Source organism: Ceratotherium simum, chromosome X (genome assembly GCF_057802395.1).
Source record: "Ceratotherium simum simum isolate JZ-2026a chromosome X, ASM5780239v1, whole genome shotgun sequence".
NCBI classification, from domain to species: Eukaryota; Metazoa; Chordata; class Mammalia; order Perissodactyla; family Rhinocerotidae; genus Ceratotherium; species Ceratotherium simum.
The window spans coordinates 32,579,900-32,604,275 of NC_141940.1; the positions used below are offsets into that span (position 1 = coordinate 32,579,900).

At 34.0% G+C, this 24,376-nt stretch overlaps 1 protein-coding gene across 1 annotated transcript; it reads right to left on the reverse strand.

The window, feature by feature from the left end:
* Positions 1-655: 655 nt before the first annotated feature.
* On the reverse strand, positions 656-23,789 carry SLC6A14 (solute carrier family 6 member 14). Its single transcript, XM_087427129.1, has 14 exons — positions 23,718-23,789; positions 22,586-22,748; positions 19,124-19,255; positions 17,691-17,852; positions 16,746-16,881; positions 15,449-15,581; positions 13,688-13,828; positions 8,538-8,766; positions 6,593-6,718; positions 5,251-5,369; positions 4,652-4,751; positions 4,319-4,428; positions 1,952-2,119; positions 656-918 (listed from the first exon to the last, which is right to left on the reverse strand). The coding sequence occupies exons 1-14, from the start codon at positions 23,769-23,771 to the stop codon at positions 766-768; spliced, it is 1,926 nt and encodes a 641-aa protein (XP_087283255.1). The 5' UTR covers positions 23,772-23,789; the 3' UTR covers positions 656-765.
* Between the last annotated feature and the right edge of the window lie 587 nt (positions 23,790-24,376).

The window sequence follows — 24,376 nt, forward strand, 5'->3', positions numbered from 1 at the left end:
TTTTCTTCCAAATATAACCCCAGGAAGACATTATATGGGGAAAGAAGTACTCAAACCTTCTGAATTCTATTTTCTAGATTTATCACTTATTGGCCATAGAATCCTTATTAATTACTGGCCATAGGATTCTTATTTTTCTGTCTTATTTCATTATTTGTAAATTAAGAACATAACCACTAAGTTCACATAGAAAAAGTGCATCATAAATACATGAAGTTTTTAGACATATTTGGATCAAAATATTAAACTATAATTCTCGTATTATGTACACAGTCCATTTTTTCCATATATATATGGCATTTCTAACTAAATGAGGCCTTCAGTTTTAATGCTTTTTTTTAAATACACTGATTCATTTTCCCAAGCTTTATGAAAAATAAGGATTGTGTACTAAGAAAATATAAGTAAATAATATTTTAAAACTTGTATGATAGAAAACATAACTATTTTCTAAATAACCACCTCAAAATAAAGTCTTCAATATATTAGAAAAATATTATGATAGTATTTACAAAAATGGAGTGAAATAGAGACAGCTATGTTTGTGTTATATAGATAGGTAATCGAAAAAGAAATATAGTAATCACATTGCTAAACATTAGTTAATTCACATTTTTATATTACATTCCTGCTTAAATAGGAAAAAAGCTCATCATACTATTATGAACATAGTGTATACATTTTTCTACTCAATCAACATACAAATAAATAAAATTTTCCTCTATTCTAAAATAATCACATTATACAACCACATATTTTTAAAAATTAGATCTCATCTGGTTTTCTACTGCCACTAACAGTAGGTATTTCATGGTCCATCTCTTTGTTAGGATCTGCCATTTCTTTATATCTCTCCCCACGGTGTCGTTCCAGGTAGGGACCCCAGTTAGAAGCTGGTCTGCAGCAGCTTACAATGCGCTGAAAAGCAAAAAAAAAAGAAAAAGCTTATCTTAGAACTGAAAGTGCTACAATCTGTAAACAGGCAAACGTCAAACTATATTTTCATTTTAGAATGTTGAGTTTCTTTACTAACTGAAATGAAATAAAAACCATAAAAAAGTAAAAAGCGACTATCTAAATTCTTAATACACAGTCATGATACTCAAATTTAACTCAAATTTGTTAATAGAATTGTATTAACTACAAAGCCAAAATAACTGAGTATGTAAGTGATTTCAAAAGAAAGTATGTGAGCCCATTTGGGCAACAGCATCACTCTATGTACTTTCACTGAATTTTCAGACATTTCCATCCTGGCTTTAGGGTGAGGGTTAGGTGAAGATCTAAACCAGTGTATACCGGGGATGTTTCAAGAACCAACGAAAGGGAGCCCCAGGGTCAAACCATTGATCTGGATCCATTCTTGAATGGGCTTGGGAATTTGTTTAAAATCTGACTCCTGAGCCTCCCTTGTCATTTTCTTAGTGAAGTGTCATAATCAATTCCATATCCCTAGGCCTCTATGGAAGAGTGATTACTCACGGTCTAGATTGGGTTCAAGATAATTTACCAGGCTTTTTCCAGTCTAAACACACTATTAGGACATGTATTATAACTAGACGAAGTTGTAAAAGTGCAGATTATATATATAAGGCAAAAGGTCATTTGCTTTGTGTCATCTTCAGGGACAACTCAGGACAAGTATAGATATCATAACTTTTATGTGCTAAGCACTCTAATAAGGCCTGAGGATACAGCAACAAGCAAGACAAGACTCTTCCTTAAAGGAGCTTATAGTCTAGTACAGGGAGACACACAAATATATATACAGTATAATAACAATGTCATGCACATAGTAACAGATGATCGTATCAGGTATAGAAGTAACCTGAAAGAAAGAGAGATTAATTTGATCTCATGTTCATGATCTTATATTACCATCATATGAGTAAATTAAGCTTCATTTTGATAAGTACTTTATATAAAGTATAAATAATATTAATGAGCTTACTTGAAAGATGTTTCCTTTAGCTTGAATTATTTTTACAGTAGCCATAATTGGAATCCAAATAATGCAGAAAATAATCATACACCAGCCTAGAGCAACTCCCCAGTCAGGGTATGGAATACTAGCATAATCGGGTCTATGAAATTGCACCAGGGACCAGACCAAAATTGTCTGTGAAAGTAAAGTACGAAAAGACAATACTCAAGTTCAGACTTTATTGCACTAATGATTTCAATTGCACTAATTATTAGCAATTTGATTCCATTCCTTAAAAATAATTTATCAAAAGCAGTTAAAATGAAAATACATTCAAACAACTAAGATAATCAGGTAACTCGCTAGAAGATAACAGTACTAAATGAACCAATCTAAATAACTTATATTTGGCTTTGAATAGATTCTTCCAAAAGTAGCACCTCCATGTATTTAGAAAAGATACAAATACTTGTCCAACATGTATTTCAATAAAATACCATGAAATATATCAGATTGAAAGTAAAATAATATCTGAAATGTTTTGTTATTGAACTTTTAACTTTCATTTATAATAGCATGGTTTTATTCTATGCCATAAGCTAGCCAGCAGATCAATTAATTCAATGAGAATGTAAAGTACACTAAAGTGTATATGCTTTGTTCCTTGCTCAGCAATTGTTTCTTTCATTTCTCACTGCACAGAGCACCCCTTACTCCACACCCAAAACACTCATGCATTCACACTCACTACTGGTACATATTTACCAAAGCACACTTTACTTCCCGACTCATATTGAGAAAAAAACAAGCTCAATGTATGTTTGGGTAAAACAGTGAAATCCGAATCTTAAAGATGAAAACACGTTAAGGCCAAGTTTTAAAAAAATGTTTTTAAAAAGCGGACTAGACACATTGCAGCGTAAAAATTAATTATTTAGAAATCTGTAAAGCAAACAAATAAAAGCCAAAAATCACCTAGTAGTTTCTCTAGATTTAGCTGTCTTTGTTTTACTAAAATCAATGAGAATATAGAATGTAAGAATCTTTATGAAATAGGTACTTAAGCTTAACTTTAGTTATGTAGATTAATTCCATTAATTTAATTTAATTACAGTAATTTCAATGTATTTCACAATTACTATAATTTTACATATCTACAGAGAATGGATGAGGGATAGTGGAGTCTAATATACATGACTTTATACAAAATAGATGATAATGTATATTATTTAATATTTAATATCTTTGCATTTTAAAGTAAATCCAGTTGTCAAACCTGTGTATTTAATGAAAATTATCTGGCTAAAAAGTCTAGTTACATCTTATAAGTTGATAAGGGGCTTATTTTATTATGGAGACTTGTCAAATGAGGAAAACAATATTTAGTAGCACTGTCAAAGTCATTTAGCAAGAATATGGAGCATCCAAATATTTTAATTCAGCACATCCAGTCCCAAACTGCACACTGCTTGAAACTGACCTTATAATGCTAAAAAAAATGAAACTTAACACCCTCTAAAAACAAACAAACATGATACCTCAGATATGAAGCGAATTCTAGATCAAACTACTTAATGGCCTTTTCAAGGAAAACCTTTGAAGCATGGAGGCAATGAGAACCAAAACGCATCCTCTGTGAAGCTTTGCCACTGCCCCAACCCCACCATTATCTCTAGTTGATAGTAATTCTCCATCCCATTAAGTGTTCATTTGGGCATTCAGTCATTTACTGTCATGAACTGTTATTTAAAAATATCATGTCTATATTGTCACATCTCTCCAGTAAGACATCTTTTGTTTTCCCTTGGCTCCTAAATAGCACCAATTGTTGAATTTATTAACATTCAGTGTTTCCTCTATTGACACAGGTGAGTTTCTTTTAGTAATTTCAAATACTAAATACCTCCCATAAAGAGAAACAATAGGCATTAAAATCTGAGTGTTGTTTCTTAGCAATTAGTATATTTAGATTGAATTCCTTGAAGGCAGAGTCTGAGTCTTATGCATCTTTGTATTTTCTGTACCTAGTAGGGAGGTTAAGAATATTGTAAATGGCTCAGCATATTTTTTTAGGGAATGAGCAAATGAAGAATTTATTTTTATTTATCCTATTGATAATTTCTAAGTCTGCAAGACTTTTAAGTCTACAGGAGTCTGTTTATTTTCTCAAATGATAAATGTTTAAACCTATGGCCTCAAAAATAATACTGCAAAAGCATTTTAATTTAGGCAACTTGGAGGCACCAGTCATAAAGCAAAAGTTGAAAATCATTCATTTATGACATTAGTTTGCCTTATTGTCTCCAATGTGACTTATTCTTCAAGTTTATCTTAGAAATGTTTAAATATATATATATATTATTGATACCAAACTCATGGCATATTAATACTTACAATCAAAAGGATAGGTGTAATGACAAACCAGCAAGCTCTCCACCATAGCCAGAATGTCCACCTTTTTGCTCCAATCATCATTTCTGTATCTTCAATGAATCTGTTCCCTCCTAAAAAAAAAAAAACAACAACAAAGAGTGAATTCAGCCCTTGCTCATATTTTCCTCCATTAATCATTGTGGCCGCAGATTATCTTTCTATGTCTAAACATTTTCTTATACTACAGCAATGAAGCATATACCTTTAACTACATTTTATTCATAATATATTTTGCCCAGTTATAAATAAATTATTTTAATAAAACGTGTTGATAATTCTATAGTCACTATTTACCATAAATCCAGATGATTCCTATTATTTCCAGTATAGCTGCAATCAATATGCCCCATCCAGCACAGAAGTGGTCAATCAGATGAACCCAGTAAATTCCAGCCTACCAAAAAAAGTCAATTGAATCTATTAATCTGATTTTAACATATGCTTTTCACCTCTGCCAAAATGTGAAAAGGAATGTTTTCAAGTGTAAACACAAATGTGGCTTTAAATATCTCAGAAAGGATGCACAGTTACCTTTCATTCTATACTATGTTACTAGAAAAAAAATAAGCATTTAGAATAGCTGATTATCAAAATTATATGCAGTGTTTGTGTGCTCTCTCATAGCTGCCAAGAAACATATAGTGTATGTTTAAAGTCTATAAGTTTATTCTAACTGTGGAAATTGTCCATTATATTTGGCCTTCTTCCCCTCTGCAAAATATACTATCGAAATTGTGCTATAATGGGAAAACCTAGGCTAAAACTCAGAAAACCTTGATCCAAGTCAGACTTTGACTTGTCTCTAAACATATTCTTAAACCTTGGTTTCCTCATTTAGATTATAAAGTATGTTTCAACTAATATTTTGTCTATGAAAATATACGATAGTATACCTGAGTCACACAGACGAGACCAAGGAGGAAAAAAACCAAGCAGCAACCCAAAGTTATGGGAACTCTCATTTTCTTCATCACTTTGGGAAATAAATCTTGAATCGTTGTTGTAATCGTCTCTTCAGAAGGGAAAAAAATGACATGTTATATGTCAACTCACTTGCCAATCAGTTTAAATACAGAATTCATTCAACTCTGATTAATCAATTTACAAATATATGTTGAGAATATACTCTGGGCCCTATTCTTTGCTTTTAAAAATCCATAAGTTCCTTTCTCTTGGCAGTAACCACTTGTAGGTTCTGATAAAAATCAATGTCTTCTCTATTTGTTGCCTTTAGTCTGTTTTATATGGTTTTTCATTGGCAGCAACTATAAGGTAACAGATCCCTGAAGGCTGAAATACTTTCAAAGAGGGTTATAGGGAGGGAAGAATTCTAGTAGAACTTTTAAATAAGGTGAATATCTGAATAAATGACATGGAGACAAGCCTTCTAGGTTTAAGAAATAAATGTGTTCATGAAACAGGGTACTGGCTAAAAGCAGAAGGATGTATGAATGAAAGGATTCAGAAACACGTTTGAAATTTTTGAGAGCTTTGAAAGTCAACTAGAGGAGGCTAGACTTTATCCTGTAAACAGTAAACTATTAAAATGTTTTATATAAGACAGAGATATGAGAAAAACTGTTTCAGAATTTCTAGGTGTGTACCCTAGGGAAAATCCCTATGAGTACATAGAGCCATGTGCAAGAATAGTCATTACAGCAGTGTGTGTAATAAAAACAAGTTGGAAATAATCCAAATGCCCATCACTATGGCAGCAGATTGTGAATTAACTAGATCTATATGTCCATGTGTCAACATAGATTCATAATACATGTAAAAAACAACGGTCAGAATGATATGTATGCTATGAAACTTCACATTTATGTGAAATTTAAATTTTTTATGTTATTTATGGATACATATAAAACGTATACAAACATGGACTGAATAACATACATAATCCATGGTGACGGTTGCTTCTAGGAAGGAAGAAATGTGAATTGTATTAAGGGGAGAAACATAGGAGACTTCAAATTCATCTGTAACAGTTTATTTTTCTAAAAAGTGTCTGAAACAAATATGATAAAATTTCAATGTTCGTTCTTTTTGGGTGTCTGGTACCTGAGTACTTTGTATTTTTCTGTATTTAAAACTTAAGTTAAAAAGAATTTTCAGAAAGATCATTCTGAGAGTAAAGGCTAGAGGGGGCAAAAAGAGTACGAAGCAATGTTTTTAAATAGAGGAAACATGAGTAAAATATAAAAGGGGCACGTTAACACCGGGAGTATTACTTACCAATGGAAGCAAACTGAGAGTCGAGACCCAAAGTCAAAAGCATGAAGAAAAATAATATGGACCAAAATGGCCCACCTGGGAGCTGGGATAGAGCTTCTGGATAAGCAATGAATGCCAAATCAAAACCTAAGAAAAATATATGGTATTTTAATTTAAATTGATTGCCAAGAAGATTCACATATTTGGACATTTTCAAAATAAGATACTAGAAAAATCTCAGTTTAATTTGGCAACCCAAGCCTATACATTCTTGAGCAACTATTTCACTTTCACCTTTAAAGAAATTTAACTTGGTTGTTCGACAATGTGATAATGTGAATATATGACATGAATTAAGCTAGTGAGGTAAATTTTGTAAATGATACATTTCTCACATAAGAAATCTTAACTATTTCAATGATTTTGTTTAACTGATTTCATTTTTTAAAAAATTCATGAAAAATAACAACTGTCTTAAACTCCAGAAACCTAAATTAGGTCACCTTATCTTAGCCTAGAATTCTAAAAGAATTACACTATCAAGAAAGATATGTTTATGGAACTAACTTTTTAGTCTTCAACCATCTCTCCAAATGTTTACCCAGAATCACTATATGTAGTGCCATTTTAATTAGTATATGGATACCTACAAAATTGTGTGTAATGAAACTATAAATTGAATCTTATTTTCTATTTGATATATGTTACCTTTAGAGATGCATTTTTAAAAAAATTTCAATTATATTATGTGATACTTAGTTTTAAGTATTTTAAGTTTCTCCAACCTCCCAGAGGACTGACCTAAGGTTCAGGAGAATTCGCTTCTAGCCTAGACTCTATCACTTCCTAATTATTTGATCTTCTGCAAGACATAACATTTCTGTGCATCCACCCACTCCTCTGTAAATGAGGAGCTGGACACTAGATGATCTCCAAGATCCCTTCTAGTCCTAACATTCTATTCTCATTCCTCAGTCTCTCCATCAAATGATACTAACCATAAATAAAAATTTAATAAGGAATTCCTACTTAAAAGAAGCCTAAAACTCTTTTCCTAAGAATCTTTAGCCAGATAATTAAGCATTCCTAGCTAATGTCTTTAAAGTTAGGAAGTTCATTAATCAGATTCCTTTAAAACTAGACACAGCTGTACACTTGGTCATTTGAGTTTCTATTTATATGTATATATACATAGTCTCTCATATATTTATATATATATGAATACACACATGTGTGTATATATGTGTGTGTGTGTGTTTTGTTATTGTTCTTGTTAGTGCCGTCTAGTCAATTCCAACTCCTCGCGACCCTGTGTACAGCAGAGAGGAATCCTGCCTGGTCTTTTTGTGCCATCCTCTCATCTTTCGGCGCTGTATCAGACAATGGTCCACTGCTGTTCATAGGGTGTTCATGGCCAATTTTTTTGTAAATGGGTGGCCAGGTCCTTCTCCCCAGTCTGTCTTTGTCTGGAAACTCTGCTGAAACCTGTCCACCACGGCTGACCCTGCTGGTATTTGAAATACTGGTGGCATAGCTTTCAGCATCACAGCAACACGCAGCCACCACAGTGTGACCAGTATGACTGGTGTGGTTCCCTGACCAGAAAAAGAAGTTGGGCTGAGGTGGTGAGAAGTATCAAATCTTAGCCACTAGACCACCAGGGCTGGCTATATATGTGTGTGTGCATATATATATATGTGTGTGTGTATATATGTGTGTGTGTGTGTGAGATACATGCAAATTAAATGAAGATAATGCACATAAAGTGCTTAGCATGATGCCTGATACTTCTAATTGTGTGGTAAATACATCATTAAAACAACCAAATTATATAAGATGAAATAAGAAAGAAAATGCAATACCCTAAATCTTGTGTGCTTTAAGTAAATTACTATAAAATATATTAGTGTTTCTTAAATGAGCTACATTGAATTAATCAAAGTTAATAATATGTAGCATTACATACCTGATTTTACAACTTGAGAGACTTCTTTTCCAGATATATGAGCCATGTGTCCCAATATAGAAAAAATAGCGAATCCAGCGAACACACTAGTGAGGCAGTTTGTCAAACAAACTACAATGGCATCTGAGAAGCAGTTGTTATTGAACTTATTGTAAGATGATAGAGCAACTAAACCACCCCAAGCCACTGAAAGGGAGTAAAATATCTGAGTGGCAGCATCTTTCCAAACCTAAAAGAGAAAATAATTTAATATTTAAAAACTTATACTGTTAATTTTGCATTTGTATAAAATATTTCACATATATAAATGAATAAATAATATAAATAACAATGAAATAAACACCCAAGTACCCACTACTCAGCTTGAGAAATAAAATGTTACCAGTCTTTTAAAGCCTCCATGTACCCCTTCCCGATCATATCACCTTTCCAACCCAGTGCTAACTACTATATTGACTTTTGTGTTTATTTCCTGTTTTTCTTTGTATTTTTACTACATAAATATGTAAATCTAAACAATATGGCATTTAGCTTTGCATGTTTTTGAGCTTACAGAAAAGCTTTCTTAATGCATGTAAACTTATATAACATGCCTTTTTTCATTCAGTATTATATGAGATTTATCCATTATCAATTCGAACCATATGAAATTTCAATTTTGTAAGTCATAAATGAAAGAACATAAGAAAATTCATATGGTTCAATTAAATATATGCAGTTTTGAACATTTTTTTCACTGCTGTATTGCCCCACTATGTATTCCACAGTTTATCTTATTGATGGGCATTTAGTTTGTCTAGTATTTTGCTATTAGAAAAATAGCAAATAATATTCTTGTACATGTCTCCTCATACCTAGTTGTGGAACTGTGATGTCAAAGAGTATATGCATCTTCTCTTTTACTAAATACTATCAAGTTATTCTCCAAAATGGTTGTACCACTGAACTCCCACCAGCTGAGTAGGAGAGTCCCCATTCCTCCACATCCTTGCCAACATTGGTCAAAATGTTTAAGGTGGTCCAATCTAGTGGCTGTGAAATGAGAGTTTTGATTAGCCTAATTATAAGGTTTAGCATGTTTTTATGTGTTTGTATTCCATATTTTTTTCTGTGAAATTCCTGTTCATGTTTTTTGCCAATTTTTTGTTTGGGTTATTTGTCTTATTTGATCTCTAGGAATTCTTTATGTAATTTGGTTTCTAATCCTTTGTTTATTATATATGTTAAATTTTTCCTCCCAATTCGTGGCTTATTTTTTTCACCTCTTAACATTGTGTCCTTTGATGAACCAAAGATTTTGTTGTTGTTTTAATGTAACTGAAGATGTCACCTTTGCTTTTACGTATTGTCCTTGATTTCTCTGACTTAAAAAAATATCCTTAGCCCAAGGTCATAAAAGATAATATCCTGTACTTTTTCCTAAAAGATTTAAAGTTTTTCTTGTATTGTTAAGTTTTCAATTCACCTGAAACCGATATTGTGCATATTAAATTGGAAATCTCAATTCATTTTTTTCTAAATGGAATATCAATTGGATATCACTTATATTGATTGGATGGTCCATCCTTTCCCCGTTGATCTGCATTGCCACCTCCGCCACATATCAAGTTCCATATGTTCATGAATCTATTTCTGAGATTGCTATTCTGTTCCTCTGGTCTATATGTCTATACCTATGCTTACACCACATTAATTTAATTACTATAGCATTATAATATTGTTTCATATCTGGTAGGATAAATCTTTCTCACTTTTTCAGAAACACCTTGTTTTTTCACCTTTTTCTCTTTCACATAAATTTTAGAATCAATTTTCAAGTTCCATGGAAAACTGTGCTGAGAATTTGATTGGAATTCTGTTGACTCTATATATCAATCTGGGGACAATAGGAACATATTAATTCTTAACAAGGATAGTACCAGGCAATTTTGGAAGAATGATGATACACTTAGGCATCACTTAGATTACCCAGTTCCCTCATTCCATGTTTTCATTAGAGCCTCATTTAGCTGGCCTCATCTCTTTAAACAGCCCCCGACACACTTCATCTAATCCTACCATTTTACTGTTCCCCCTTTCACAATTTACCCTTCCTACATCTTTGCTAAAGGGCAATAATTAATCTTAGAAACGAATCGAGATAAATCCATTTAACAGTGAAATTCTGTAGATATAAGATTATCCCAAAGAAAACATCTAATTGTGCAGATTTCAAATAATAGGGTTGGCATATGTTTGGGCAAAAGTGTCTTTTTGGTCCATCTGAAAACAGGACTGGTCAGTGGAAGGCAGGCAGTATAACATGGTGACTAAGTTCTAGCTCTGGAGTCAAAAAGAATGAAGTTTACGTCCAATACCTCTCACTCTCTTGACTTTGATTTATTTAACATCTTTAAGCCTGTTTCTTCATCTATAAAATGAAGATGATGATGATAATAATAATAATAAATGTTCTAGGAATTATGTGAGAATTAAATGAGATAATATATGTAAAGCAATTAACAGGATGCTCAATGGTGGCTATTATTATTATGCAAAATAATCATAAATTTATACTCGGTTTCTTCTATGCAATTTAAAAACAATAATTTTCCCCCTGAAAGGTATGTAATCTATTTCCAATTTCAACAGAAATAAAGTTGTTAGGGAGTAAAATAAATATGACTAGGTCTTCAGAATACAGTTTGATGTTAGATTATTATTACACTCTAATTGCTTTATAATGGCAGGAAGCCAGTAGGAAGAAAAATGGATGGATGGATAGATAGACAGATTAGATAGATATAGAGATAGATGGATGGATGGATGGATAGATAGATAGATAGATAGATAGATAGATAGATAGATAGATAGATAGATAGATCATGGTTATTTGACTTATGTGTAACACAATCATGTTAGAAATAAAATGCTCTCTTATTTCTTAGGCAGTTGTACTTATACATAGTATGTATATGTGAGTTAGGGAGAGCTGGAAGTGGATGTGGCACGTCTGGGTTGTATAAGAATGCTACTGCATACCAAAATGTGTACCTAGGTTGCAAATAAAAGTAAAGTGGAATTCTAAACATAGTTATCATCTCCATATCTGCCAATCTTATAGCTATATGCAAGATTATTAGTTTAGGCATTAGGAAATCTTGATTCAAGATGCACAAACTGGTTGTATAAACTTAACTAAATATAAACCTGTCTGGGTCTCACTATAAAATGAGAGAGTTAGTAAAATAATCACTGAAGACCCCTCTAGCTATAAATTTGTATGATTCTCTACTCTCCTAGAGATCTCAATAGAGTTCAGAAATTCAAAGAAAAGGAAAATATATATACTTATGATCCCATGCTTAGAAAATATGGATTGAGAGGAATAAAAAAATCTAAGGAAAAATTCTCATTGCCAGCATACCCAAAGAAGAAGGAGTAGGGGTAGTGTTTGTGTTGGGGTGGGGAAGTGGCAGGATTAAATTGTATGTTTCACAAGGAGCTTTAGATGTAACTCTGATATTTTAAAGATAATAGAGACATCAAAACACAGACCAATATAAAATAGTCATATAAAGTTTTCAGGATAGTTTCAAGGAACTATAAAGTCCAGATGATCTGAGGCTTATAAAAGCCACTTAAAGAATATCAAAGGGGCTTTTCAACTGTGCTCAAAGTTATGAGGTTTAAAGAAAATGGAGTGTCCACTTCTTAGAAAAAATATTACATCTACAATAATATAGTATAATATAACAACAATAATTGAAATAATTGTGTGCTCATATTTATAAAACAGTTTACCATTTCAAAAGTGCATTAACTTGTTTTATCTTGTTTAATAACCTAACAGAGAGAAGATGATGAATCCCAACTTCCATTTTATCTGTTTCTTATTCACCATCGAAAATGGTCTTCTAGTTGGGAAGAGATTAACAAACAAGGTTAAAAGATGTGAGGCCCTAGATGAATGAAGAAATAAACAGATGGCTTGTGGACACATCAAAGTATGTTAATCTCCAAGACTAAAATAATAAAAGTTCATAGTTCTAAAATGACTTAGGGCTGTTGTGGTTAATTATTGAGTGAAAATTATTTGGGCACAGGAAAGTTAAACCAAAGGCCAGAGATTGACATCTCAATTTTCAAAAAGGTAAAGGATGGATTTCCACTACTAAAAACTGATAAATTTGACTTGCTTACCAGAAAAGTTCTACAACAAATACTTAAATATCCGGATTGTAAGTATTTAGAAAATAGCAATTGCTGGAAATTAGCCTGAGTTCCACAAAGAATAACATAGCAAACTAAAAGTAATATCCATGTTGGATAGCACTACTAGTGTGGTAGATAATATTAACATAGTGTTTCTTGATTTCAACATAAGATTGTGCGGTTTGAGCTGACCAGAAGCTTAATGTGCGCCAAGTATGTGATGCGACTACTAAAAACATGACAGCATTCTTAGGCTGTTTCAATAGAAGCATAGGCTGTAGAGTACATTTACTGTTAATGCTCTCTGTGGTCAAAATGTAAAAGATTTTATGTATCCATGATACACACAGCCATTTTCTGGAGATGGTCTAAAGTTACAAGAGGGTTACCCAATTCATATTCATGACATACGTTTATGTTTCTGGTACAAGTAACAGTTTTGTTTATGGAATGCTTCATCCATTTCAAATTCGTGTTTTAAATTCATAATCCATTAGGCAAAATTTGATCTTACTTTTAGGATGTTAACTTTTGAAGACAATTAAAATATATATGAGACCATTAAAGTTTCAGCTGTAATCTTTAAATCAACTATGAGTTTATCCAATAAGTCACATAGTCCTAGTCATCAATTTGCAGGTATTCATGCATGAAATATTCTTTTCCAGATTAATAAGCCCCAAATCCTTTTGGTGAAATAGAATCAGTTATATGAGTAAAATGACTTTTAACATCCTATTGCTAAAAATGATGATCTCACTTCTAATAAGGGAGAATTAGTGTCACATTAAATAGCTAAGTCAGACATCCTAGTGGACAGAACTACACTAATAAATGTAGCTGCATATTCTTTTGCCAGGTACTACATTATGACATTCTTACATGCAACCAAAAATTGTCAGTACTTGCTTTTAAGGTTTACCTCCTCAGACAATTTGAAATCTAAATTGTCTTACCTCAGCTTCCCTAAGTTTTGTAAAATTTGACTGTGCTCCAATATAGTATGAAATGCCTTTTGATGCACCCTCCAGAGTTGCGCCTCGTATTAACAGGATGAGTAGGACAACATAGGGGAAAAGAGCTGTAAAATATACCACCTACCAAGAAAAACAACCGAAAGTTAACGTTATTTTTTAAAATCATGGTATATAATTGTATACAAAGTTATTAGCCAGATGAGATTAGTAAAATAAAGTACTAAAGATTTCATAAGGTTATTAGTAAGTCTGATAATACCAATACCAAAGTTGGCATAATTTCTACTTGCTGTTCTCACCACTCTCAAAGAATCCATTTTCAAAACACGCTGAGGTATGAAGCAATATTTCCCAGGTTCGTGTTGTAAATACACAATACATCAGCAGTGCTAACTTGGAATCTAGATGGAGTGCTTTCCTAAACATATCCTTATAAATATCTGAGGGGACTGAAGAGTACCTCTTGGCAAATTACTGCATTGAAATGGAAAGGGAAATGATTTTAAGCCCTGCAATGGTTAGTACATGCTCAGTCCCCAAAGAGAAGGAAAATAATCTCCTAGTAGATGTCCAAATCCTATGAAAGTTGAATAAAGTGAATACTGAACACTTGCTATTATTACCCTTAAAGCAAATATTAAAAGAGTTTGATAGCACATATACAAGTTCACTGCTTGTGTCCTAGATAACCCCTGGTTCCAGATGAGTGGATTGCCTCTGAGGCTGGCTTTTCATTAATGTGGATGATTTCTTTGATCTATAGATGTCCTATGTTTGATAATATGCCCAAGGAGACAATTTAAACAAGTCATCCAGAGACCAATAAAAATTAATTGCCTGGGTAAATGGCCTTTAATGGATTCTTTCAATATTAACGTCAAAAAGGAACCAAGGGTTTCAAAAATGTGCAAGTGAAACGTTATTTTGGAAAGTTTCCACTCACTTTGTGACGTTCACAGTCACAAAGTGATCTAACAGCACGTTTGTGATCTAACAGCACGTCTCATTACAATTTGACATTAACTGAATGTGCTAGATATTGCACCAGGAATACAAAGGTAGTATCCACAGTTATTCCTATTCTCCATCTTTAAGAAAATTTCAGTCTAGTAGTTACAAACACATGAACATTCACTTTTCTGGGTACTGTACAACCGCTAGCAGAGAAAATTTGATGTTCTCTGAAATTGCCAAAGATGCTCTCTGAAAGTTTGAAAAATAAAAACAATGAGGTGGGAAAACATAATGTTTTTCAGGAGAGGACTTTTAGCTGAGAGAGAAGGTTCTGAGTCAATTTTGGCAAGCTCTAAGAGAATGATTGCATAGTTTATTTTTTTATATCTCTCTCCAACTAGGGGAATCCTGACACTGTTACGCTATACAATAAAGATCCAGACTTTCCAAACCAAATGCTGCAATATATAATTCCATTCAAGGTGCTTATTTATATAGTAGGACACATTTAAAAATATACTCTCAAGTCTCAGAATGCTGTATCACCTAGAAGGGTCTAAGTTTTGAGTAATTGTACAACTCTAGAACTACTTTTTGCTTGTTTTGTTTTATTTTTAACAGAGTGCTCTTATGTATTTTCTTAGAGCTAGGCTGCCTGCTTAGAAAAGTTTTCACACATTTGAATGTTCCCATTGTAGAAAAACATGCATTTGATAATGCTTAACATTGAACTACAATGAAATTGGAAAACAGCTACATCACTATCTAATGTGTTTTACAAATTACCTTGCCAGAAGACTTGATTCCTTTAAATAGTGCTGCTCCAACTATGAGCCAAGCCAGAAGAAGACAAAGCGCTAAATACCACACAATTACTCCAGTCTCATCCATTCCACTTGACCGTTGGAGTGTCACTTTACTGAAAACACATGAGCCCTTTTGTGAACACGGAATCATTTATCTTAATACATTGAATTTTGTAATATCTTTCATGCGGGGGAAGCTTCATGAGTATTTTATCTTATTAATACATCAATGTCGTGTGAGCCTTTTATTCATACTGTTTTATGGAGGGACAAAAATAGTTCAATGAAAAGCCTGGCTCTGAATTTTAGGGTTAACTGCAGCCCATCCAAAGTTCCAAACCCTAGAATAAAAGATCTACTGATTCCTTTAGCTATGACTTTTTCCTAATATTTCAAAGCTCCTTTATGTAAAGAAATTAACCTTGCCTCAGATTATTTCATTTTACTCATTACGGTATTTTTTCTCAAATTACAATGATGGAGAAAATATTTAAAATTGTATTGAATATTTTCTTATTCATCATACTTGTAGTTATCATCAAACTTAAATGGTCCCATTATTTATACCTTTTTCAAAGACTTTCCGTAAAATTCCATGATTTCCACTAGGGACATCCATGGATCTAGGATTTAGTTCTTAGCTTGATGTTTGGGAACATTTCAAGATCAAAATTTTAAAAGGGTCACACAGAACATGAATATGTAAATGAGCAAGAGCTCATTACAGCAATAGTCAAGGAAGTTAGGTAAGGGTAAAGGATAGGTATACAGTAAGGAGAATAAAGAGAGATCACTTAAAATTAATAAAAGTAAATATAATCCAAAGTGTCTATTTTTAACACATAATGACAATTATAAGCAAATTGAATAATGAAGAATTGCAGCCTTAAATAGCAATTTTGCCCCAAATATTACTCATCACCCAACTGTTTATTATTAAAACTTACTCATTATAGTCTAAAATTTAAATACTTTTTCTTTAAAGCAATACTTTGACTTATAGTTAATAAGCACTAAATATTTCATTACTGACAGTGTTGTGACCACTCAATAACTAATTTATAAATGATGATGTGTTGACTATGAGCTAATTTTACAGGTTACTACTACTCCCACCGGATCAGTAAACATTTGAGTCCAATGAAATATAATTTGTTCTGATTCCCCTTATTTTCTACTTATATTAGTTAAGAAAAGAGCTGATCAATATTTTATTGTTATTTATAAAAACTTATAAATAATATCTGCATAAGAAGTAGATCATCTAGTATACTTACTTCCAATATTGTTCACTGGGAAGCTGCCCTGGCTGATAAACTTCACTTCCATTGATGCAGGTATAATTGTTGGCATCTACCCAGCTTTTGTTGACTTGGATGATCTCTGGTCCTGTGCTTACATTACAGTGAGTTACTAAAAATTATAAAAAAGAATACACAGAGACATGTACTTAGTTTTAGAAAAGTACTTTCCTGGAAAAAAGTCTTAATGATAAAATAAAGTACTGTCTAAAGTGTCACTTGGTAAAGGTGAAGTAGAAATCTTACAAATGGGTTAAGCCATGCACATTCAGCATCTTAAATCTTCTCTACTGCTAAGCTGGGGGTGAGTATGAAAATATATGCCCTTTTAAACCATGATTATATTTATAGTAATAACAGCTAGAGAGTAAAAATCATTTCAGTTGCGATTTAGTGCTCCGAGGGACTTTTAGTATGTGGACTTATTTAACCTATATAGATAAATGACACCTTTATATTCCTAAGAAGCATTAAATCTCTGTCACTTTATCTTCTGATATACATAGGCAATCCCAGTGGTAGTAGTCCACAATATTGATGCTACATTATCCCAAAGATTAGCAACATATGGCATGGACAACACTCACTGTCTCCTGAAACACACTACTACTATCATGGATAGTGCTTTTCTGTCTTTATCACTTTCCTGTTTTCTTCGTTCTCTCCTGCCCATGACTTAGACCTGCAAGAAGGACTCCTAGTCCTGGTTTTGCCTTACTGGCTGCCATCAGAAATTAACGTAGTGCGTTAATCAATTTTCAGTTTACACATGCTTTATTCTGCTTTCATCAATAACCTATGGCTGACTTAAAAGTGACCCTAAATTGGTTAGAAAATGATTTAACCCTTTAAGCTTATTAGAAAATATAAAAGAATGGTGTAGAGTTAATAATATTTTAAAAATAAGTAAATGAACTTTACCTATAGGCGATCTGCTACAGTTTTCATCTGCCCAATAAGCACAATATTTCCATGGTAGTTCACTTCGAAAAGAAGCAAACATGTAGTAAAGACTGTAGGCAATTATGACATTGTAATAGATTGACACAAAAATGGATATCATGACCATTGTAATTCCCACACCTGGAAAAGAGAAAATTAACATAAAAAACAAGTGAAATTTATTTTGTTAATGCATTTAAAAAGCTGCATCTCAATTTCCACAAAATCTATTTTAAAATGAGAAGGCTGTTTCAAACAACTTTTTCTTTTTTGTGGTGGGGGGGAGGGAGTACTACTCTCTGAGCACCTTTCTTCTCAAATTTAAAATTATTTTGAAGATTGGCTTTCTGAGACAGTTGTTTAGTTAGAAAAAGGTACTAAAATCAAGAACAGAAGATCTATATTAATCCATAAAATTCACATAAGGAAAAACCCATGTCCATTACTTTTTCTTATTGTCTGTAAATTCTTGTCAGAGTGGGTACTATTCTTAAAAAAAAAAAAAAGCTATTCAAAGCTCATATCCTATTGACTCACTGACCAATACTTACATCTTCATCTATAAAGCAACGTTTGACAAGTAGAAGATAAAGCCTCTGAATTAATGTCCTGAAAGTATGGTGTACAGCACTTCTACGAGTACATGTAAAGAAAATTCAATAATTCAGCAACAATCTGAATTTAAACTTCTTAAGTTTCCTTAAGTCAGTAGTTTCAAAGTGCAGTTTAGCATACTAAATATAACTCCTATGCTCAAGACTAGCTTTTGAGGTAGCTTCCTTAATAGTCCAGCACAATATTCTATTTACCTTACTATAAATTTATTTTTGATGTTTTGATGTTGTAAAATGCATTGAGGCTTTTACAAATAGTTTGCAGCAGCTAACACATACAAAAATGATATTTAATCTTCAGACAGAAAGCCTGTTTGATGTTTAATAACAATCAAGGCATTTTTTAAAACTTTACCCGTGTCCTATTCTATTAGGAGCATCCAAGAAAAAATAACCACCTGCCCTTCAACTTTTCTGAATGGGGCATTGTAAAAGATATGCAAAAACAAGAAGACAAAGACTGCATATGAAGTGGGAAAAAGCCAGAGCCATGAAGTTAATGCACAACAGGACTATGTGTCAAGAGAATTTAAAAGATGAAAATGGGAAAATAATGACACCCTTACAACTCTCTCTAGTATCCTTCCTAACCCCTTCCATATCTGCAGCCCAAGATAAACAGAAATAAAAATTAACATTGGTTTTTAAATTCTACAGTGGCAAATATTCAGAAAAACAATATACGCTTCTTTGCCTTTAACATATCCAAATTTTAAACATTTTTCTTCCACATAGTGAGGACAGCTATATGCACAGATAGACCAATAAGCACAATAAGGAAAACATTTTAATACCAACCTTGAAACAATGGGAGAATCCTCCAAACTGAAACTGGACCTAAGCTAGCAAATTGTCCCAGTGAACACTCTAGGAAGAACAAAGGTAAACCAGCCAATGCTAGCATAAGCGCATAAGGTATCAAGAAGGCACCTAGAAAATGCAAAAAAGAACCAAAGCACTATTATATCCCAAAATCTTGATGGCGCTTTGACAATCAGCATAATATTTTGAAAGAATTCTAATATCGTATAGTGGAGTCAGAAAGTACTGGGTTTAGTCCCCAAATTTACTACTTTCTGTGGGGAAGTAGTTGATTCTCTAAACCTTGGATTCCTCATCTATGAAATTAGGATGCTAGTATTACCTAATGAGGTTATTGTGATTATTAAAAACAATAGCCTATATTTATTTATTTTTGTGTGTGTGTGTGAGGAAGATCAGCCCTGAGCTAACATCCATGCTAATTCTCCTCTCTTTGCTGAGGAAGACCGGCTCTGAGCTAACATAAAACAATAGCCTATGAAAAGCAATCCAGAGTTGAATGATCATAGGCTTCGGAGCCAGGTAGACCTAGGTTTATATTCTGGCTCCACGATTTACTAGTTATGTGACCAAGGGCAATTTACCCAACCTCTGAACCTTGGGTTCCTCATAAATGGGGAGAATAATACCAACTCTTCAATTTGTGATAAAGGTTCAATTATAGAGCCTATGTGAAGGCACTTGGAAAATAGGCAGGCACATAGTACATGCTCGAAGTGAGTTTCCCTCCTTTCTCCTTTAAAATTAAATGGTCTATTTTTAAGATTTAGGGTGTAAATACTAAATGCGGTTTAGAGTCAAAGTTATTACAGTTAAGTTTATTATTCTCCAAACAGTCATAAGGGTCTTCACTCAATGTTAATAAGAAATCTATTGTTTTTGTTAGAAGAATTTGAACTTTTGAGATACATTCAGAGTTAACTTTCAATTTCATAGGAACTAATTCTCCTACATTTAGATTATCCAGGCTGCTTTTTGTTTATTTTTTTCTTGAGCTCTTTATTATTTTACTTTTTTTTCTGCCCACTTTTGGGGCATAATATTGCTCATTAGAACCTTTACCAGATTGTAGGTAGAAGGAGGGACAGAATACTGAACTTATTGATCAAGTATTCTAGAAGTCTTAACAAAGTTTAGTAAGAAAACATGGGGATCAGTGGGTAAAAATGGGCACGTGGGGGGCCGGCCCGGTGGCATAGCGGTTAAGTTCGCGTGCTCCGCTTTGGAGGCCCAAGGTTTGCAGGTTGGAATCCCTGGCGCAGACAAATGAACCACTCATCAAGCCATGTGTGGCAGCATCCCACATACACAATGGAGGAAGATGGGCACAGATGTTAGCTCAGAGCCAATCTTCTTCTTCAAATAAAAAATATGGGCATTTGGATTATGTACATTTCATTTACCCATATTACATTTTTTCCTCATGTATTTTTCATATTATAATACTGTAAGATCATATCTGGGAATTACATTTTTTACAACCCTCAATATATATTCTACTAAAAATAGTGAGACAATAAAGTACTTGTTATGTACAAGTCTCTAGTCACTAGAATATAGGGACAAATATGTTTTTATAGATGTTGCAATGTACATACCATCATTACTATGACTAATAGAAGTTTAAGTTCTACCAGTGAAGAAAAGAGTAATACAAAATATCCCTATTTAAGTACAACAATAAGCAAAGTTTTACTAGCCCAATGTGAATAGATTTTTTGAAAAAAAAAAAAGAACTATTTTCCTCATTGTTATATATGGCTTTTCACCCATTATATAATTTCATTATTAATAACAACCATAACTGGTTAAGTTGTTAATACAATACAGTGGTCCCAAATTGTTACTGTGTCTACACAGTACCTCAGTACAACACTTCTCTTTCACAAACTGTTAGAAAGAGTCTGTAGATAAAAATGGTTCCAGATTTTAGCAATAATTTTTCAAACCTGACCATATTTGAAAATCTGATCTGTTAACGTTTGACAAATTTGAATTTAATGTTCCTCTTCTACCATTGAGTAAAAGAGAAAGAAGCAATTGAGAGAGCCTAGATCATCCATTACCCAAATGATGTGATCTTTAAAAACTGAGAGCTGATATAATATGTTAATTTTTAGAGGAAATGGTGAAAGAGATAATAGTATACAATAAATAATACTATTTTGTTTTGGCTATATTTAAAAATTCTCTATTAAACCTAGTTTAATATAGTTCCTGGATACCTATGGCAACTACTGGGCCTATGTATAATGTCAAGTCACGGGAAATTTCTTACTCTAAACTTGAACATAAGAGGCTGAAAAGGAGCCTGGATGCTTCTCTTCACTGCACTGGACCTTAGGACATAGACGCCAAAAAGATTGTGATTCCTGACTCATTTTCCAGCTCAAACTTATACCAAACCTATGAGTAAACAACGTAGGCTTTAGATAGGGAAATTTATGCCACGAACACTTAAAGTATTTGATAAACAGAGCTTCTTTCTTAAGTCTCTGAAGGCAGGTATGAATGTTGTAAGGCAACCAATTAACAAGGAATACAAGATTGAAATATCACCACACAAGATCCTATTGTACCAAGAAAAATAATTATAGTGGCACAGTTTCACTGGTACCTAATTATGAAATACAAGGGCATGTCATCTCTACACTTCTAATAGAACCTATAATTTGAAGTAAATAAAATATGGTGTAAGTGAAATGTTGTTTCAACATTACTAGAGAATTGTGCAATTCATTTTGTTTCCCTTTGTGTGTCATCTCAGAGTTATTTTTTTCTCCTTGTTCTAATTGAGTCTTCCTTAACGATCTATGAGGTATAAACAGTTTTATTTTGAAGAAATTAAACATTTAGCCTTGAGCTAAATTCTATTGCATTTTAGAAGGATCTAAATGTTGACATTGTCAATCTAATTTGAAATACATGTAACTGAATATTGCAGCTCAAAATACTAAACCTTTAATTACTCTTTAATCAACTCCTTCCACACTTAAATTTCAAAAATGTAATGCCTTATTCTATTTAGGCAAACAATTTATTTGTGCTTCTTCTTAGAACTAGAATTTCCTGCCTTTTGCTTAGATTCAGCTATCAATTAAGCAAAACATAACTTGAGTCTGAACAGATTATCCTAGGAAGATGTATAAATTAAGAAGAGTATGTGATAGTGGAAGATTACATGGGATCTCAAATCAGAAGCTCACAGGTGCTAAATATACAACTTTTATCAAGTTTATATCTGAGGATTTTTGAAGCCAGCTTCCTAACTTGAGCTAGCAACGTATAATCTAATAATAAATGCAGTAAACTTATTTCCCATCCTCCCACTAACCCAAACTATCATATACTTTTCCTCAGCTCTTAAAATATCCTCAGAGGCCATGTAGCACCCCACTTAAAACTGGAGGAGGAAGAAGTACATATGTGGAGAAATACCTCCGCCATTGCTGTAGGTCAAATATGGGAATCTCCACACGTTCCCCAATCCCACTGCGTATCCAACCATAGATAGAAGGTAATCCGATTTTTTGGACCAGTTACCACGGTCCTGATTCTCATCATTTTCACCAACATGGAAATTCTCAGATGAAGCCAGTTTCTGCAGAAGGAAAAAATATCGACAGCTTGTCTTTCTACTATTAAAAATTCCACAGAAGCATAATTTCACAAATCCATAGAGTGACAGTGAGAGAGACAGACAGACAGAGAAATAGAGAATGAACCCTGAAAACTGTAGCCAAGGGGAACGTTTTCCAAAGTTGGGAAGATTTCTGCTAATGGCTGCGTTTACTTTACAACATTTACTCCTTGAAATGGAAAAAGCTCTGTAGGTGGATATTTTTACTACTTCTTCAATGAGATTATCCAAATTTTGGTGGAAAGGTTACATGTGGCACCCAGCATGAAGGGCAAATGAAAGTGGACAAATAAGGTTTCAAATAGAAAAGTCTTAAAGATGAATTAGGTAAAATCAACACTCTTGAGATTGTAGGAGATCTTTGAGAAGAGAAGCAAATATAGCTTCTACTAAAAAAAAAATAAGAATTCATAGACTCCTTTTCCTATAGGCTTGGATGTTTGGAGTTAATGGAAGTTTATCTTCTCTCCCTATTTTGGAGAGTAAAATCAGTGCTTTTCTAAAAGCCACAGAATAATATTCAGAGACAAATTCTCCTGTCCCACCAGATGGAGCAGCTCTATCCACTTCAGAGGGGAGAGTTCTCTCCCAACCTGCTAGCTGCTCTGGGTATAGAGGGTTCCTCAGGTCAGGTGAGGACAGTGCATTTTCCCACTTCCCTCCAGCATATGGACACAGTCTGGAAAGGGACAGAAAACAGAATTTTGTGGGCACACTCAAGGCAGAGGATGAGGTGACCCTAAGTCTTCAGCTATAAAGTAAGAGCTGTTCTATTTTTCCTCTACTCTCTGGGAACATCTCAGGCACACTTGAAGGCATTTCAACAGAAATGGGAAGAACAAGGAACAGCCACAGAAAATAAAAATTGAGACTTGACTCCCCTTAAGTTTTCCCTTTCCAGGCCCTCCACAGCACCCACAGCTCCCAGACCCCTACCTCCTTCCTTCTGCGATTGAAGAAGCTCGGGCACTTCAACCTGTCCATGCTCCGTTCACTCCCTCTGCTCGCTCCGCCTTGTCTTGCAGTCTGGTTGAGCTTGACTGGTGGCAGGTGCACACTCCCCTGTTGCTACCTGCCAGAGTGAGCCACCTTGCCCAGGGGTGGGACTATTTATGGAGGGAAGCTCTTCCCTCCCCCTGACGGGCGCCCTGTTGTGTCAATTACCGGAAGAGACCAAAGTGAGGCTCTGGTTTTTCCCCAGGTAAGCTGGCATGTAGCAATCCCCTGCCCCGGGAAAGGGCTGGGCTGTGAGAGAGCGGAGCAGCCTGAGCCGAGAATGAGTGACAGCCTTTGACTCAGAGCCGTGCAGGTGCCCTCGCAATCTCGCCTCCTTTCCCGGGTTCCCTACTTCCTCCTAACCTCCTCTCTGAGTCTGGTCTCTGTCCTGGGGCCAAGTGCTGATCTCCACTGGTGCTGGAGGGGGGAAGGGCACCGTCTGTGGGGCCCATTCTGTTCCCCAAGATTCCCCTGAACAGATCATACCGTCCTGGGCCCTGGGATTCCCGGAAGTTTTGCCCCTCACTAGAAAGCACTGGATCCCCTGGGGCAAACGCTGCTCCCAGAGGCAAAGCTCCTGAACTGGGCACCTT